This window comes from Tetrao urogallus, assembly GCF_951394365.1.
Source record: "Tetrao urogallus genome assembly, chromosome: 30".
NCBI classification, from domain to species: domain Eukaryota; kingdom Metazoa; phylum Chordata; class Aves; order Galliformes; family Phasianidae; genus Tetrao; species Tetrao urogallus.
The window spans coordinates 1291081-1309502 of NC_136843.1; the positions used below are offsets into that span (position 1 = coordinate 1291081).

Sequence of the window (18422 nt, forward strand, 5' to 3'; positions counted from 1 at the left end):
CAACACACACTGAATCAAGAATATCTTCCCAGCGTCTGACATTAATCACCCCACATCTATTTTAAAACCTTTCTCTTTGTCCTGCCACTGCCAAACTGTGTAATCAATCACTGTCCATCTTGTTAACAAGATCTCTTCAAATACAACCTCTCTGCGCCAGGCAGGGCATCTCTTCTGTGCTTTACACATATCCCCACTGCTCCTTTACTCTTTAGACTGCATTCTCAGCCCAATCTCACCCTCCAGGGAGCATCCCAGCAGTGAGAAGCCTGCAAACAACCCAAAGCCTTGAGTGCAGCCACACACTCTCCATCACCTGCAGAACTCCAACAGCAGAAAACTTCTTTGCACTCACTATCGCTGCCGTTGTCACCGCAAGGAAACAGCACTGCAGTTTCATTCCTTGCAGTAGAAGTGAGGTAGAAGAGGTGCAAACTAGCACCTCTCCCCACTCCTCTGTCCCATAAAACATTTTCTCTGGGCTCACAATTGAGAACGTGTCCCTGCTGGGCTGATGGTGAAGTCAAGGGGCAGAGCAGGACCACGGCTGCAGTTCTGCTGTCTGCTCTGAGAATGGAGGAACTCAGTCACCAGGAGCTCTGGCCCTGCATCAGCCCACAGAGACGACCAACAGAGGGCTACACGCAATCTGGAAACACACAAAACGTCGCCACGTGCTGGGAACTCACTCTGTGGTGAGTGATGAACTTTCTGCATGCTCAGAATCAGCCTGTGCTATTTTTGCATCACCCTTTCTTAGCGCTCTCTGGCCTGGCCAGACTGCAGCTTCGTGCACACAGCAACGCCTTGTCTGTTTAGAAATGAGAACTTTCCTCCCACACAAGGTTCACCCGACCGCTCCTTCAGAAAGATGCATTTCTCTGTGATGCTTTGCTTGTGTGGAGCTGGGCTTGAAGCAGCATTTAAAAGAGCAGTCCAGTGTGAGGGACCAAAAGCATGGAGGTGTGTGAGTGCAGAGGGCTGATGAGCTGCAAAGAACATTGGTTGTTTGCACGGCGTGACCGCGGTTGCTTTGCTCTGTGCTGGACGATGAAGACAGGCCGAGTGTTTCCACTCAGCTTGGGAAGGGCTTGAGATCTGTGGGGCAGGATTCCCCTTGTGTTCGATCCATCTTCCAGCTGGCTTTTGATGAAAGGTGCTGTAAGTTGCCTGCTAGCAGTATTGAGCGTGTCCTTAATCTTCAGGCAGAATTTTGCTGCTCTCGGTCCCCCAGGTCAGGGCAGTTGTTGCACAGCGTGGATGAACAGAGAGCAAAAGCAAAGGATTGTGTCATGGCCAGACTGCGGTCCAAACACCTACAATGAAACCCAAAAGCAGTTCAGGGATCGTTTATCAAGAAAGCTCTTGACCTTCTGTACCTGCTGCTAACACAGAGATCTACCACCTGGTGATTTGCTTGCACCCAGTCTTCAGAGCACTCTCTGAAGTGCTGCCATATTCAATGTGCTTTATCTCAAGAGAAGATGAATTATTAATCTCCTTATCAATCTGAGTCCAGAGGTAAGGGATGATAATGGTTACACGTGTTGCTGTGTCTTTTGAGATCTTCAGTAGACATGCCTACATTACCTAAAAGGCTTTCACACAGTGTCTAGAATTCTCAGTTGCTGAGGCTCTTCTGTTCCCCGCATGGACTCTGCGGCTTGGGTTGAATTTTGGTCCACCAGCTGAATATAAAATCATAGCACAGACTCAGTCTCTGCATAAAAGGACACGTGGCACTGGCTCAGTGCTTAAAGAGGATGGTGGTGATGATGCCCACTGACACAGGATGGGTGTTTAAGTTCTTGTTGGTTGTAGCAACCAACAATCCTGTCAGGGGACAGGAGCAGGACATAAAAGTCACAGCTGCCCCAGTTCACAGGGACATCAGGCACTTTTCACCCTTTCATCTCCCTTCCTTTATGATTTCTCAGGAAGGATCCGTTGATTGGGTGTGAATTCGGAAACAAGAAGCGATTTATTTCACAGTTAGCAGCAAGGATTTCTTTTGCCCACTTCTTTGCCTTTGTATCCTTTGACTTTGGAACTGATGTCTCACATGGTGCAAACATTCCATCTCTCTGAGGTCCATCCAGGTAACACTTAACTGATTTACTTTCTACTTTTTTTACCTACTGCTCAGGTTGTGGAGGTTCTCATTTCTTCCCATTAGATGCAGGAGGGTTTGAGTCTGGTAAGCCCGATGCACACGCCTGTGAATGTTTAAGACTGAGCACTGAACAGAATGTCAAGTGAAGGGAATTGATAACTTGCTGGAAATAGGATCATGGTGCATTGCCCATACTGCTTAGCACCACAATTCTAGGAGAAGAAACATCAGTCTCAACTTAAACATCCACAAGAGTCGTGGTTAAAGAATTACCGCGTTGTTACCTACTTTGCATCGCCAGCTCTCATTTTTAAGCATTTCTGACTTTAATTAATGTACATTGCTATGAGATTCTAGCTCGCACGTCCTTCCTGGGCCAAAAAAAAATGATTTTCAAACATCTTGCACCATGCCGATTTGCTAAATCTATGTATGTGTCCTGCACCTGGATCTTAATGCAAACATTATGAAAATCAGTTAAACAAAAAAGCATTTTTCAAGAGGGAGAAAACTCCTTATCACCTGTCACTGATTGCACCTCTTACTGTTAGCTGTCACTAGCTGTGGCAGGAGAGAGGAATGTATTTATAAGGACAGATGGCTGAATAGTGCTGGGCTTTTAAGAGCTCCTCCAGCTTTTGGGGCTTCTTACATTCACCATAATTGCTTATGGCGTGAGCTGCATTTGTCCCTAATAACTCTGCAGTATAAATGAAGAATAACACAAGAAAGATGAGCTGGAGAACAAATTGGAGGAATAAACGTGAGAACACGTTGAAGAAACACAAAAGGAAATTACATGAACAGAAAGCGAAACCCCGTATCGAGAATGTTCCTAATGTGTTCTGGGGTGTTTTGGGTCTAAAAGCAATTGGGGAAAAAATAGAGGGTGAGGTTACAGAGAGTGGGACACAGAAATCAACCGGTCGTCGTGCTCAGCATTTAAGATGTGCCTCCATCATCACTACTTTTATGCACGTCAATTAAAAGGGCTCCACAAAGTAACTCCTGGTTACGAAGGGGCGGGTAGATATTGACAATAAATGAGCACCAAATAAACAACCTGTCTCTAAACTCTGGTCCTAGATTGGTTAGACTTGCACCCGAATCTGGTAGTCCTCATACTGTTCCCTAGATGATCTTGACAGCTCCAGTTTTGCCTTTGCATGAAGCAAGGGGGAAGAAAGCAAAGATGGAAGAAACATCTCCAGCTCTCGCAGAGCAGGAGCAACGTGAGCTGCTCCTTCCTGAACACTGCCCTGGTTCAGCAGGTTCCCAGCTGCAAGCAATTAGCTTCTGCCTAACAAACACAGAACTTTCTAAGCATAAATCAAGTCTCAGTGTCCACGTCACCACCAGAATGTGGCCATGCACACTGAGATGCCCCGTGTGCGCTCAGGTGAATCAGCTTTGTGGAAGGGACAGTAAGCTGCTTTCTTGGAGGAAAACAAAAAGAAAAAATCATGTTTGAGTTACTGTTCATAAGAGAATAACTGGGGAATAAGCATTAAGCAGCAGCACGCAGCCTTGTTCTCTTTGTTCAGTCTGAAACTCAATAAAATTGTGTTGGTTGGTTTCTTTTCTCACTCGAGTGTAACACACAGCCCTTCACGGCACGCCAGGAATTTGGAGGGTTCTGCTGTCCTTTTTTTTCACATCTGATTCATGTTTATGAACTCCTGGAGGAGAGTGGAGTGACAGGGAGCTTTCCTACCTGTTTCTCACATTGTGAGGATCAGTGGTCAAGCACAGGAACGGCTGTAATGGAGCTTGAGACCAACAAACCTGTATTACAGCATAGATTCACGGGCCAAACCAGAGTTTCAGTGGAGCTCCTAGATGCTAACAGGAGCTGCAGAGGCTTATGAGGTGTTGGTGGATATGAGGGTGGAGGCTCCAGCTCGTTACAAATTGCTCACTGCTCAGTTTCATCAACTGTGCAAGATTTGGGCCTGTCCCCACTTGGCTTTCCAGAACATGCAGTCAATATAAGCACTCCCTTGGGACAGGAATTCACACAAAAGGAAAAGTAACAGCAAGCAGCATTTTCCCTCTCGTTAGAGGAGGAGGTAGGATGGGGGCTGTGTGACAAATAGGCTCAACTGCTGTGTTGACATATGTCTTGTTCAGGTGTATAAGCCACAGTAAACCTCAACGTTACAATTCCTTGACCTGGAAAAGATTAGAACACCAGGTGGGTGCTGATTAAGAGGAAAACACCAGGTGGGTGATGACAACCATGACCACAAATAGAAGGGGTGCAGACCAGGGACACTCGGTCTCCTGAAATCCTCTGTCACGACCCGAGGAGGAGTTCTGTCACTGGTTGTAAATGAGTCTGGGGTCCAGGCGGTCGTCGTGCCCCTTCCAACGTGAGTTGGGTTTGGCTTTTCCCAAGAGCAGCAGGTTGGAGGGGCTGTAGGTTGGTCTCACTCTCTCCCTGCCTAAACAACTGCCAGTTAACCACGTATGCAGACGTACTTGGGGAGATTTCTCTCTCCCCCCTTAAGCCCCCATTGTTACTCACCAGATCTTGATAGTTTTACGAGACCAGATGCACTGGAGAGATGTTACTTCCATTTTAATAGGCCTCTCCTCCGACTGCTCCTTATTTTCTTAGTGCTGTGCTCTCATTTCACTCTTCTAGGGAGCATTTGGGACATCAGCCCTCTTGCTTCTCAGTCTCTTACAGCACCCCACAACAATTAATACAGTCACAGTTCACAGAGGGCTTGATTGCTCCTTCTCATGTACCTACAGAGAATTACAGAGAATTCAAGGATGAGAGGGATGGGATTTTCCGCTGAGTATAAAATTTCAGTGGTGCTTTGAGAATGAGGACTTGTCCCACAGGCAGCAGATCAGCCAAGACTGGTTTTTCCCCACCTTAATGCTTAATTAACTAATTTGAATCCGTAATTCAAATACAAAGTGCTTTTACTCACCGCTCGCAGAGGTGCACTCCTTTCATCCCAAAGATTTGCATTTTCTTAAGCTAAATTTGTGGAATGTGAGAAAACTGAACCTGTCCTGGTACAAAAGAAGAGTTGAATGGGACTCACCAACTACAAATGGCATCAATCACAGGAAGTAGGACAGACAGGAAGGGTCCCATCCAACCCAACCTTGAGCACCACCAGGGATGGGGTACCCACAACCTCTCTGGGCAGGCTGTACCAGCGCCTCCCCATCCCCTGAGTGAAGAATTTCCTCCTAACACACAACCTTAACCTCCCCTCTTAGTTTAAAACCGTTCCCTATTATCAGACCGTATAATCAGTCGCTCTTCATCTCGTTTATAGTCTCCCTCTAAATACAGCCTCTTAATGCCAGACAGGGCGTTGTTCTGCATTTTTCCCCCGTGCCCTTGGCCCGTTTGACTCCATTCTCAGCCTCACCTCACCCTTCAGGGAGCACCCCAGTACTGAGAAGCAGCCCGGTGCTGCCTCACTGCCTTACAGAACACCACCAGCTGAAAGCTTCTTTCCACTTTACATTACTTTTGCCATCACCACGAGGAAACTTAGCTGCTTCTTAGCACAGCACAAAGTGACAGTGGCAAAGCTGTGCCTCTCCACTTCCCCTGTCCCCACAGGACGGTTTCTGTATGAGCAGAATACGCCCGAAGTTTCAGTAAAAACAAAACAGAAACGAAGAAGCTGTGCATTTCCATTTTCCTTTTTTCTTCATAAAGGACTGGGATCGAGGCAGAAGGAGGAGAACAGACCTGTTGATTGAATAGCTGTGTGGATGGTTTTGAGCTCAGGGCTTTGAGTTTTATGATCTAGAACGTCCAACCTTCTACACTGAGTGAAGAGGAATTGTCACGGGCCATAGATCACTCCAAAACTAATGCCTCCTATTTATTCCCTTGGAAACCACAACGAGCACAGTAGCTCTGCTTGACAGAGCAAATTCTCAGCTACAAAACAGTATTTTTCACCAATCACCACCATCAGCAGTGAGTTTCCACCAGCAACAAACAAGAGGCCGCATTGTCAAAACCTCCACCAGCAGAACTGACCACTGTCAGTGTCACCACTGTGCTCACACCCAATGCTGGGACTCCAACAACATTCAGCAAAGCCAGGGGACATTTCTCTCTGTTAACAGAGGCCTGATAAAAACCCAGCAAAAAGACACGACCAAATATTTGAGTCGGAGACCCGACTGCACATTCCATCTGAAAACCTGCAGGTCGTGTATTTATATCAACTGAAAATGCAGTCACAAACGTGAATCATTTAATTTAATTTTTTTTTTTCTTTTCAATTTTGAAGACTATTCTTGAATTTCTGCATCAAAACGGAAAGCGTGGGTGCATTTTTTTTTTTTTCCCACACCAGACTGCGTTCTATCAATGCATCAAAATGCGTTTGCCATGACTTGGTTTGGTGCTGCACTGTGCCCTCCCCACGCTGTGGTTTCAGCTGACAGTGCCCAGGGTGCACAGATGAGGGGTTGAGACACTGGCCGTGGGTTGGAAGTAGGAGGAGGTGGAAATCCTGCTGCAATTAGGAAATGATGACTTAATTGCTAACGCGGAAGCGTGGTGGGATGACTCACACAACTGGAATACCATGATTGAGGGCTCCAAGTGTTTCAGAAGGGATAGGCCAGGTAGGAGGGGTGGGGAATTGCCCTCTGCGTTAAAAAGTGGATGGGCTGAGAATAGCAAGGGATGTGAAAAACAACAAGAAGGGATTCTACAGGCACGCTGGTCAGCAGAGACAGGCCAAGGAGAGCGTACCCCTCTGATAGGTGAGAAGGGAGAAGTGACTAAAGCAGACATGGAGGAGGCTGAAGTAGACAGTGAGCTCGTTGCCTCGGTCTTCACCAGGCTCCTACACCTCTCATGCTCCTTGAAACTCTGGGCAGGGGTCACAGGAGTGAAGCACCCCCCTCTGTAAGCACACAGGCTGCCTCACGAGGCTGAATGATGTGCATCCCAGGGTTCTGGAGGAGCGGGGTGATGTGGGGGCTGAGCCACTCTCCATCGTATTTGAAAAGCTGTGGCTGCCCAGGTGATGACTGGAAAAAGGGAAACGTCACTCTGCTTTAAGGAAGGGAGAAAGGAAGACCTGCGGAACTACAGGACGATAAGCTGCACCTCTGGGCCTGGGATATCATGGAACAGATCCTCCTGGAAGAGATGTTAGAGCACATGAAGAGATATTAAAGTGAGTGACCCAAGCCAGTCATGCCTGACCAATCCCACGGCCTTCAGTGATGGAGTGACAGCGTCAGTGGACAAAGGGAAAGCAACTGATGTCATCTACCTGGATTTGTGCAAGGCCTCTGACGTGGTCCTGCGGCACATCTGAAATGGAGAGGGATGGATAAGGAATTGTTTGGATTGGTTGCAGCCAGAGGGCTGTGGTCAACGGCTCTGTGTCCAGGTGGAGGCCAGTGAGACGTGGTGCTCCCCAGGGGTGCATCTTGGGCCTGGTAATCCTGAGCATCTTTATCAGTGACAGCGACGACGAGATCGAGTGCATCCACAGCAAAGCTGAGTGCTGCAGGTGACACAACAGAAGGGAGGGTTGCCATCCACAGGGACCTGGACAGGATGAGAAAGCGGGTCCGTGTGAACCTCAGAGAGTTGCATTTGGGTTGGGGCAATCCCAGGTATGTGTACAGAGAGAGAAAAACTTGTGACTGTCCCACAGGTAAAGAGGAATACGTGAGGGGACCTCATGTGGCATTTAATGATTCGGTTTAGGCAATCAAATTCAGCCCACTAATGCAGAAGGAATCGGGTAAAGGTGAGGCAGGAAGGAGAGCAGCAGCATTTGCTTCTGGGAGAAGAAATGTGACGTTCCATGAGTTATTCCTGCCAGACCTGGAGAGCACCCCATGGAATGTGAACACGGGAATGCCTCTGTGCTTCCATCATCACCCAGGACACCATCAGGATCCTGCTAGGATCCCCCCAAATGATGGGGAACTCCCCAGGACACCCCCCCCACTGAAAGGCAATCCCCCATTGATGGGGAAGCACCCCACACATCTGGGTGGGGTCAGAGAGGGGCTGAGCTCCCCCCGCTGCTACTTATTGCATTTATTTGTTAACCTCATCAGTAAAAACCACACAGTTTTCACCGCGTTTTGTTGCCTGTTCCTTTATGGGGGGGGGGGGGGGAAGGAGGGGTTCCCAAACCCTTTGGTTCCCCCTATCGACAAGGAGGGGCACAGTGTTGGCCACGCCCCCCCCTCCTCCTCATCAGCATGCAGGCTCCACCCACATCTCTCCAAAACAACCCCCACTCCTGGGGCAGCCCTTTGCTTCCCCGCCTTCTGACCTTCCCCCCTCCCCCCTTCCAGCACCCATTGGGCTTCCACCACCACCCAACCCCGGGGGGCCCCAATCAGGTGTTGCTCCACCCCCCCACCCCGCACCCACAGGGCCGTCCTGGGTGAGAGGGGAGTGTTGCATGACCCCCCCCCCCCCCCCCCCCCTCTCCGCCAGAACTGCTGAAAGCCACCAGGATCCCATTGAACACCATTAGGATCCTAGACACCATCTGGAGCAACACCCCAGGGATCCAGACAGACACCACCACTGGGACCCCCCCCTCCAACCCCCCCCCAAGGAACCATGGAGACTGTGACCCCCCAGGAGCCCACTCAGTCCCCCCCAGGTACCACCTGTCCACCCCCGACCCGCTGGGGCATCTGTTCAGCTGGCAAAATCAGCCACGACTTCCTGGTGGCCCTGCGCACGCTGCCCGCCGAGGAGCACCTGGTGGGTAAAGGGGGGGGGGATCCTAAATTTGGGGAAGGGGGGGGGGGGGAATTACCCCATAGGACCCCCTGCCATCACCCTCTGTCCCTTCTCCCCCCTCCCCAGGCTGTGGCTATAGCAGCACGAGAGTTGTCCCGTGCCCAGAAGTATGCACAGCTGCACGGGGTGCCACGTGCCTATGGGAGCTACGAGGAGCTGGCAAGAGACCCCCAAGTGGGTGAGTGGGGTTGGGGGGGAAAGGGGGGGGGGAACCCTATGGGGACAGGGGGGAGTCACCGCCTCACGGGACTGTGGGATGCTCCATAATGAGGCTGGGACCCCCGTGGGATCGTTTGGGATTTGGGGGGACGTCGTGCCGTCCCCTCATATCCCCCCACTGTTACCAGATGTGGTGCGTGTGGGGCGAGGAGGGTCCTCATGTCCCCACTGTGGAGTTCCCTGACCCCAGTGGGGTCTCTCTGTCCCCAGTGGGATGACATTGTCCCCAATAGGATCTTACTGTCCCCACTGGTGTCCCCGTGTCCCCACTGGTGTCTCACTGCCCCCAGTAGGATCTCCCTCTCCCCCCCCGGCATCCCCTTGTCCCCAATAGGGTCACGGTGTCCCCACTGGGGTCTCCCTCTCCTCACTGGTGTCCCCTTGCCCCCAGTGGGGTCCCATTGTCCCCAATAGGGTCTCGATGTCCCCACTGGGTCTCCCTCTCCACACTGGTGTCCCCTTGCCCTCAGGGGGTCTCACTGTCCCCAGTAGGGTCTCAGTGTCCCCATTGGGGTCTCCCTCTCCTCACTGGTGTCCCCTTGCCCATATTGGTGTCTCAATGTCCCCAGGAGGGTCTCATTGTCCCCATTGGGGTCTCCCTCTCCTCACTGGTGTCCCTTCCCCCTCTACTGATGTCTCACTGTCCCCAGCAGGGTCTCACTGTCCCCAGTAGGGTCTCACTGTCCTCAGTGGGGTCTCCTTCTCCTGACTGGTGTCCCCTTGCCCCCAGTGGGGTCTCTCTGTCCCCAATAGGGTCTCAATGTCCCCACTGGGTCTCCCTCTCCTCACTGGTGTCCCCTTGCCCATATTGGTGTCTCAAAGTCCCCAGGAGGGTCTCATTGTCCCCATTGGGGTCTCCCTCTCCTCACTGGTGTCCCTTCCCCCTCTACTGATGTCTCACTGTCCCCAAAAGGGTCTCACTGTCCCCAGTAGGGTCTCACTGTCCCCACTGGGGTCTCCTTCTCCTGACTGGTGTCCCCTTGCCCCCAGTGGGGTCCCATTGTCCCCAATAGGGTTTCAGTGTCCCCACTGGGGTCTCCCTTTCCTCACTGGTGTCCCCTTGCCCATACTGGTGTCTCACTGTCCCCAGTAGGGTCTCATTGTCCCCATCGGGGTCTCCCTCTGCTCACTGGTGTCCCCTTGCCCCCAGCGGGGTCTCACTGTCCCCAGTGGGGTATCAGTGTCCCCATTGGGGTCTCCCTCTCCTCACTGGTGTCCCTTCCCCCTCTACTGATGTCTCACTGTCCCCAGTAGAGTCTCACTGTCCTCAGTGGGGTCTCCTTCTCCTCACTGGTGTCCCCTTGCCCCCAGTGGGGTCCCATTGTCCCCAATAGGGTCTCGGTGTCCCCATTGGGGTCTCCCTCTCCTCACCGGTGTCCCCTTGCCCATATTGGTGTCTCACTGTCCCCAGGAGGGTCTCATTGTCTCCACTGGGGTCTCCCTCTCTTCACTGGTGTCCCTTCCCCCTCTACTGATGTCTCACTGTCCCCAACAGGGTCTCACTGTCCTCAGTGGGTCTCCCTCTCCTCACTGGTGTCCCCTTGCCCATACTGGTGTCTCACTGTCCCCAGTAGGGTCTCAGTGTCCCCATTGGGGTCTCCCTCTCCTCACTGGTGTCTCCCTGCCCCAATAGGGTCTCACTGTCCCCATTGGGGTCTCCCTCTCCTCACTGGTGTCTCCCTGCCCCAATAGGGTCTCACTGTCCCCATTGGGGTCTCCCTCTCCTCACTGGTGTCCCTTCCCCCTCTACTGACGTCTCACTGTCCCCAGGAGGGTCTCACTGTCCCCACTGGGGTCTCCCTCTCCTCACTGGTGTCCCCGTGCCCCCAGTGGTGTCCCATTGTCCCCAGTAGGGTCTCATTGTCCCCATTGGGGTCTCCCTCTCCTCACTGGTGTCCCTTCCCCCTCTACTGATGTCTCACTGTCCCCAATAGGGTCTCATTATCCCCACTGGGGTCTCCCTCTCCTCACTGGTGTCCCCTTGCCCCCAGCAGGGGGTTTCACTGTCCCCAGTAGGGTCTCAGTGTCCCCACTGGTGTCCCCTTGCCCATACTGGTGTCTCCATGCCCCAGTAGAGTCTCATTGTCCCCATTGGGGTCTCTCTCTCCTCACTGGTGTCCCCTCGCCCATACTGGTATCTCCCTGTCCCCAGTAGGGTCTCATTGTCCCCAGTGGGGTCTCCCTGTCTCCAATGGATCCTTCTGTCCCCAGTGGTACCTCACTGTCATCATGGGCATCCCTTCGGCCCCACTGGTGTCTCTCTGTCCCCATTGGTATCTCACTGCCCCCAATGCTGTGCCCTGTCCAAAGGAGGTCTCTTTCCCCACCGTTACCCCATTGCCCACGACGGGTCCCCCCTGTTTCCAGCGAGTTCTTGTCCCCAGTGGGCTCTCATTCTCCCTGACGGGTTTCTCCTTGTCCCCGCTGGCGTCTCCCCATCCCCCTGCCCCAGACGTGGTGTACGTGGGCACTGTGAACCCGCAGCACCTGCCAGACACCCTCCTCTTCCTGCGGGCACGCAAGGCTGTGCTGGTGGAGAAGCCAATGGGCATCAGCGCCCGCGAGGCCAAGGAGATGGCAGCAGCTGCACGGGAGGCGGGCGTCTTCCTGATGGAGGTGAGCCCCCATGCTGACAACAACCCTATTAGTGGTGTTCCCAGTAACCCCAGTATCCCCCCAGTCCCTCCCAGCGCCCGTAATCCCATTCCCAGTCCCTCCCAGTGCCCACGCCTCTCACCCCAGGGTTTCTGAATACATTCCCAGCCTCTCTTAATCCCCTATAGCGTCATTTCCAGTACTTCCAGTCCCTCCCAGTGCCCATCACTCCATTCCCAGTCTCTCCCGGTCCGCCATGATGCCATTTCCTGTGCTCCCAGTCCCTCCCAGTGCCCATGCTTCTCACCAGGGCTTCTGGACTCACTCCTGGTCCTTCACAGTGCCCACATCCCATTTCCATCACTCCATAACCCCACTCCCTCCCAGCGCTCCCGGACCCCGTAACTCCACTCCCAGTCTCTTCCAGTCCTCCCAGTCCCCCTTATTCCTCCCAGTCCTCCCATAACACCATTCCCACTTCTCCCAGTTCCCCATAACCCTACCCGGTTACTCTCATAATCCCATTTCCAGTATTCCCAGTTCCTCCCAAAGATCCCAGACCTCACTAACTGCTCGCAACCCCACTCCCAGTCCCCCACAATCCCATTTCCAGTGCTCCCAGTCCCTTCCAGTCTCGTATAACCCCGCTCCCAGTGCTCCCACTGCCCCATAACCCCATTCTTAATGCTCCCAATCCCTCCCAATGATCCCAGTCCCTCCTAACTCCTCATAATCCCCTAAAAAACATTCCCAGTGCTCCCAGTCCCATATTACCCCGCTCCCAGTGCTCCCGGTGCCCCATAAACTCACTCTCATCACTCCCACTCCCTCTCAGTTGCTTCCAGTCCCATATTACCCCGCTCCCAGTGCTCCCACTGCCCCATAACCCCATTCTTAATGCTCCCAACCCCTCCCAATGATCCCAGTCCCCCCTAACTCCTCATAATCCCCTAAAAAACATTCCCAGTGCTCCCAGTGCCCCATAAACTCTCTCTCATCACTCCCATTCCCTCTTGTTTGCTCCCAGTCCCATATTACCCCGCTCCCAGTGCTCCCACTGCCCCATAACCCCATTCTTAATGCTCCCAACCCCTCCCAATGATCCCAGACCCCCTAACTCCTCATAATCCCCTAAAATACATTCCCAGTGCTCCCAGTGCCCCATAACCCCACTCTCAGCACTCCCACTCCCTCTCGGTTGCTCCCAGTCCCCCATAACCCCATTCCCAGTGCTTCCAGTCCCTCCCAGTGCTTCCAGTCCCTTCCTACAACCCCCATTCTTCCTTCCCAGGGCTTCTGGACCCGCTTCTTCCCAGCCTGGAAGCGACTGAAGGCACTGGTGGATGAAGGGGCCTTGGGGGAATGCCGGGTGCTGCAGGGGGCCCTGGCTTTCCCCCTGAGGTCCGTGGAACGGGTGCGAGAACCCAGCCTGGCTGGGGGAGCCCTCCTGGACCTGGGGGGCTACGGGCTGCAGATGGCCAGCGCCTTGTTGGGGAAGGGGCGCCCACCCCTACGGCTACGGGCAGAGGGCTGCCTGCACCCCTCGGGTAAAGGAGGGGTCCTGTGGGGTCTGGGGGGCACTCATTGGGGGGGGGGGCACTCATTGGGGTGAATGGGGTCCCTATGGGGGGTGTTGGGGAGGCCTGGAGGGGTGTGAGAGGGGGAATTTGCGTTCCCATCAGGGTTTGGGGTTTCCAAAGGGATCTACTTGACCCCGTGTGGGGGCTGTGGGGGTCCCAGGGAGGTGTGGGGGGGGTCTCAGATGGGGGGAATTTGGATGGGGGGACTTTGAGGGTCCCATTGTCACAAATGGGCCAACAGGGGTGGACGAGACGGTGACGGTGACGCTGCAGTACGAAGGGGGGAAGCAGGCAGCACTGACCGTGTCCATGGATGCAAAGATGCCAGGGGGGGCCGTGCTGGGGGGAACCCGCGGCTGGGTGGAGGTATGGGGCAGAAATGGGGGGCAACAGGGGCACAGAGAGGGGTGGGAGAGAAGGGGGGGGGTTGGAGTCTGCTGGGATGGGGTGGGGTTGGATATTGGGGTCAGTTTTAGGGGTGGGATATTGGGTTCAGTTTTAAGGGTGGGATATTGGGGTGCTCTTTCAATGGGGTGGGGGGATTTTGGGGTCAGTTTTAAGGGTGGGATATTGGGGTGCTCTTTCAATGGGGTGGGGGGATTTTGGGGTCAGTTTTAATGGTGGGATATTGGGGTGCTCTTTCAATGGGGGGGATTTTGGGGTCAGTTTTAAGGGTGGGATATTGGGGTGCTCTTTCAATGGGGTGGGGGGATTTTGGGGTCAGTTTTAATGGTGGGATATTGGGGTGCTCTTTCAATGGGGGGGATTTTGGGGTCAGTTTTAAGGGTGGGATATTGGGGTGCTCTTTCAATGGGGTGGGATATTGGGGTCAGTTTTAGGGGTGGGATATTTGGGTGCTCTTTCAATGGGGGGGATTTTGGGGTCAGTTTTAGGGTGGGATATTGGGGTGCTCTTTCAATGGGGTGGGGGGATATTGGGGTCAGTTTTAGGGGTGGGATATTGGGGTGCTCTTTCAATGGGGGGGATTTTGGGGTCAGTTTTAGGGGTGGGATATTGGGGTGCTCTTTCAATGGGGGGGGATATTGGGGTCGGCTTCTAAAGAGGGGATTTTAAAGTGGAAATACTGGGGTCTGTTTGTAAGGGGAGATGATATTGGGGTGTGATTTTAAGGTGGGAATATTGGGGTCTGTCTGTAAGGGGGGGGGATATTAGGGGTGGAAGAGAAATTGGGGTGCACTATCATGAGAGGTTTGGGTGTCTCCTTTTAAGAGAGGGATATTGGGGCCCGTTTCCACAAGGTGGGCATTTGAGGATCCTAAGGAATGGGATTGTGGGGGGGTGATCCTAAAAACACGGGGGGGCTTTGGGGTGGGAACACAAGAGAGAATAGGGAATAAAGGGAGAGGAATAAAGGGATGGAATGGGGAAGCTGGGGCTGAGGGAGGAGGGGGGGGAGAATCACACTGCTGTTTCCCCCCCCTCCCCCCCCCCTACAGATCCCCAGCCACCTGAACTGCCCCACTGAGCTGATCTGGGAGGGCAAGAAAGAGGTTTTCCCCTTGCCCCCCCCTATGGAACCCCTGAATTTCCCCGGCAGCACGGGGCTGCGTTACGAAGCCCAGCATGTGAGGGAATGCTTGCTGAAAGGTGAGCGGTGTGTGTGTGGGGGGGGGAGTAATGGGAGGGGGTCCTAAATAATTGGGGGGGGGGGGGGGGGGCAGGATCCTAAATGATGGGAGGTCCTGAAAATAACGGCAGGGGTCCCAAAATAACGCGGTGTCCCTACAAAATAACACGGGAGGTCCAAAGTACTGGGGGGCAGGGGGGGGAGGATGGGGGTATAGCTAAATGATGAGGTGGGGGGGGGGGGTCCCAAATAATGGGAGAGTCCCAAAATAACGAGGTGGGGAGGTTCATAATGATATGGGGAGGGGGGAGAGGGGTGTCCTGCTGACCTGCTGCCCCTTTAGGGCTGACTGAGAGCCCCGTGATGCCGCTGGCTGAGAGCGAGCTGATAGCTGAGATGATGGACGAGGCACGGCGCCAGGTGGGGGCTGTAGGGCCGGGGGGCACTGCCCCATAACAGAACCCCCCCCCAACCTGCAAAATGTGAGCAGAATAAAGCAATCAACCAGGGCCTCAATGCACTCTGTTTTTTTTGTGGGTGGGTGGTTTAAGGGGTTTGGGGGTTTGGCTATGGAACAACCTATAGAGTGGATTATGGGGGTGCCCTCCTCCTCCTCCTCCACCCCCCAAGGGTGTTTTTGTAATACAGTCCAGCCCCCCAGCAGCTCCCAGCCCTTTATTCACAACAGCAGCCATGACCCCAGTCGCTGTATTGGAGCCACTGAGGCTCTGCTGGTGCCCATTTGCCACGCAGGAGGCCGGAGGGGAACAGTGAGCCCTGCTGCTCACCCTGCCCCATTGAAATTGGGCAATGGAGAGGGGCTGTGTCTGCATTTCTGCACACAGAAATGCAGCACAGGTGGTGTTTTCTCGTTCCTTGGGGTCAGCATCCTCCCTCTGCAAAGTCCTCCATCACCTTTCCCCCTGCTTCGCCCTTCCTCAGAGCACTTCACCCCATTTTTCACCCAGCCTGGGCACAAACGACGCAGGGATGACGCTGGGAATGCACAGAAATCATCCAAAGCCTCCAGGGACGGAGCTGGGAAAGCAAAAACACCGACGGAATCTTGTCTGTCCTGATGCAGCAAAGCCAACAAGGAGTTCCTTTGGGAGCTCATTCGGGGAAAGTGAAAGTAGGTCAGGGAATATCGGATCAAATCCAGCTGTGGGATCGTAGGAGGGGAGCTTGAAGAAGGCAGCGGGATCATAGGATCACAGGACGGCCAGGCTTGGAAGGGACCTCAAGGATCAGGAAGCTGCAACCCCCCGCCACACACAGGGCCACCAACCCCCACATTTCACACCACACCAGGCTGCCCAGTTCCCCAACAACCCGGCCTTGAACACCTCCAGGGATGGACGGGGCATCACAGCCTCTCTGGGCAGCTGTTCCAGCACCTCACCGCTCTCTCTGTGAAGAATTTCCCCGACATCCAACCTGAATCTTCCCTCCCTCAACTTCAAACCATTTCCCCTTCACAGAATCACAGAATTGTAGGGGTTGGAAGGGACCTCCAGAGATCATTGAGTCCAATCCCCTGCCAAAGCAGTACCCTACAGCAGGTCGCACAGGTCGGCATCCAGGCAGGTCTTGAACATCTCCAGAGCAGGAGACTCCACCACCTCCCTGGGCAGCCTGTTCCAGCGCTCCGTCACCTCACTGTACAAAAGTTCTTGTGCACATTGGTGCAGAACTTCCTATGCTGCAGTTTCCGGCTGTTTCCCCTTGTCCTGTCTCCACTCACCACTGAAAAGAGTCCAGCCTCGCCATTCTGCCCCCCACACCTCAGATACTGATAGACCTGGATCAGGTCCCCTCTCAGCCTTCTTTTCTCAAGGCTGAACAGACCCAGTTCACTCAGCCTTTCCCCATAGCAGAGATGCTTCAGGCCCCTCACCATCTTGGTGCCCCTCCGCTGGACTCTTTCCAAGAGATCCCTGTCTGTTTTGTACTGGGGAGCCCAGAACTGGACGCAGTGCTCCAGATGAGGCCTCACCAGGGCAGAGTAGAGGGGGAGGATCACCTCCCTCGACCTGCTGGCCACGCTCTTTTTAATGCATGCCTTGCCCTGCAGTTATCTCCCCTTTCCAAGAGTTGATTCCCCTCCTGTTTGTAGGCTCCTTTCAGCTACCGAAAGGCTGCATTGAGGTCACCCCTCAGCTTTCTTTTCTCCAGGCTGAACGAGACGCCACGGGATGCGCCCCATGGGAACCGTGGGGCTGCATTCAGTCACCCTCGATTCTGGGAAGAAAAACAGACACCTCCAGAGCGCTCAGGGATCCCCAAAGCACAGTGGGGGGGGGGCTCTTGGAGGCCTGTGGGACTCCAGTGTTAAACAGGGCACGGCGGGCAGCCTCTGGAGCCCTCAAGAGGGCATCAGGCAGCTTCACGCGGGCTCTGGTGCCCCGCAGAGCGTGCTGGATTCGATTAGAATGCATTGAGACGGCCTGCAGCGCACAGAGGGCGCTTAGCGCTGTGCCAGCGCCTTGGGGTGGGCATCGAAGGCCTTTATGGCAGAACAGGCGGCCTCCATGGCACCGCAGAGCGCAGTTACGGGCGTACCTCAGCCTCCGAGGCCTTTGCGTCAGGACAGAAGGCCTTCAGGGCGCGGCAGAGCGCAATTAAGGATCTGCAGGCGTACCTCAGGGCTCCGCCGTGAGCGCACGCTGAGATCCGCAGCCCGCAGCCAGCCGCCCGCGTCCATCCCGCTGCTCCCTCAGCCGCCCGGAAGTGCCTTTGAACGACTTCCGGAACCCGCGCAACGAACAACCGGAAGTCGCAACCCGGAAGTCATAATCCGAAAGTCGCAATCCGAAAATCGCAATCAGAAAGTAGCAGCCCTCCCTACCCTCCCCCTCCTCCGGAAGTACCGCCTCCTATCCAATAGGAGAGGGTTTATTGAGTAGCCACGCCCCTCACGCTGCTCGACAACCAATGGGAAGCCGTCTGCGGAGTGAGGCCCCTCCCCGAATGACATAATCGCCGCCCTTATATGGAGGGGCGGCGGCGCTCGCTCCTCACTTGCGCAGCAGCGATGGGACACAGAGCAGCGGTAGAACAGAGAGCAGCGATGGAGGCGGATGCGGAGCGAGCAGTGCGAGCCTCAGGTGAGGGCTGGGGGGTCCCGGAGGATGGGGGGGGTGGTTAGACTCGGGAAGGTCCCGGACATTGAAGGGGGACTGAAAAATTGGGGGGGGTCCCCAAAAAATTGGGGGATCCCCCGAAATACAGAGAGTCCCATAGGCAGAGGGGTGGGATGGGGGGATTTTGGGGTCTGCCGGGGGGGGTCCTGGGTTAATAGGAGGTTGGATTACCCCCCCCCCCCCCTTCATGTTAATGTTTTCCCTTTCAGAATATGTCACCCCCCTGTGCCCCTCTGATGGCGGCTGAGGACCCCCTGCAGCCCCCCATCCTCCATGCCCTTTTCTACCGTCCGGAGCCCGACGAAGATGACGATGATGAGCAGGGGTGGGACGGGGACACCCCCGAGACCCCCCCGGCAGATGGGGACCCTCCCAAAACTGTGGAACCCCTTAACACCGA

At 54.3% G+C, this 18422-nt stretch overlaps 1 protein-coding gene across 1 annotated transcript; it reads left to right on the plus strand.

Moving 5' to 3' along the window:
- Positions 1-8711: 8711 nt before the first annotated feature.
- DHDH (dihydrodiol dehydrogenase) lies at positions 8712-15335 on the plus strand (the record flags this gene model as incomplete). The annotated part of the gene is made up of 7 exons (XM_079547712.1): positions 8712-8858; positions 8964-9075; positions 11569-11732; positions 13003-13258; positions 13533-13657; positions 14749-14899; positions 15223-15335. 7 exons carry the CDS (start codon positions 8712-8714, stop codon positions 15333-15335), a joined length of 1068 nt encoding a protein of 355 aa, XP_079403838.1.
- Between the last annotated feature and the right edge of the window lie 3087 nt (positions 15336-18422).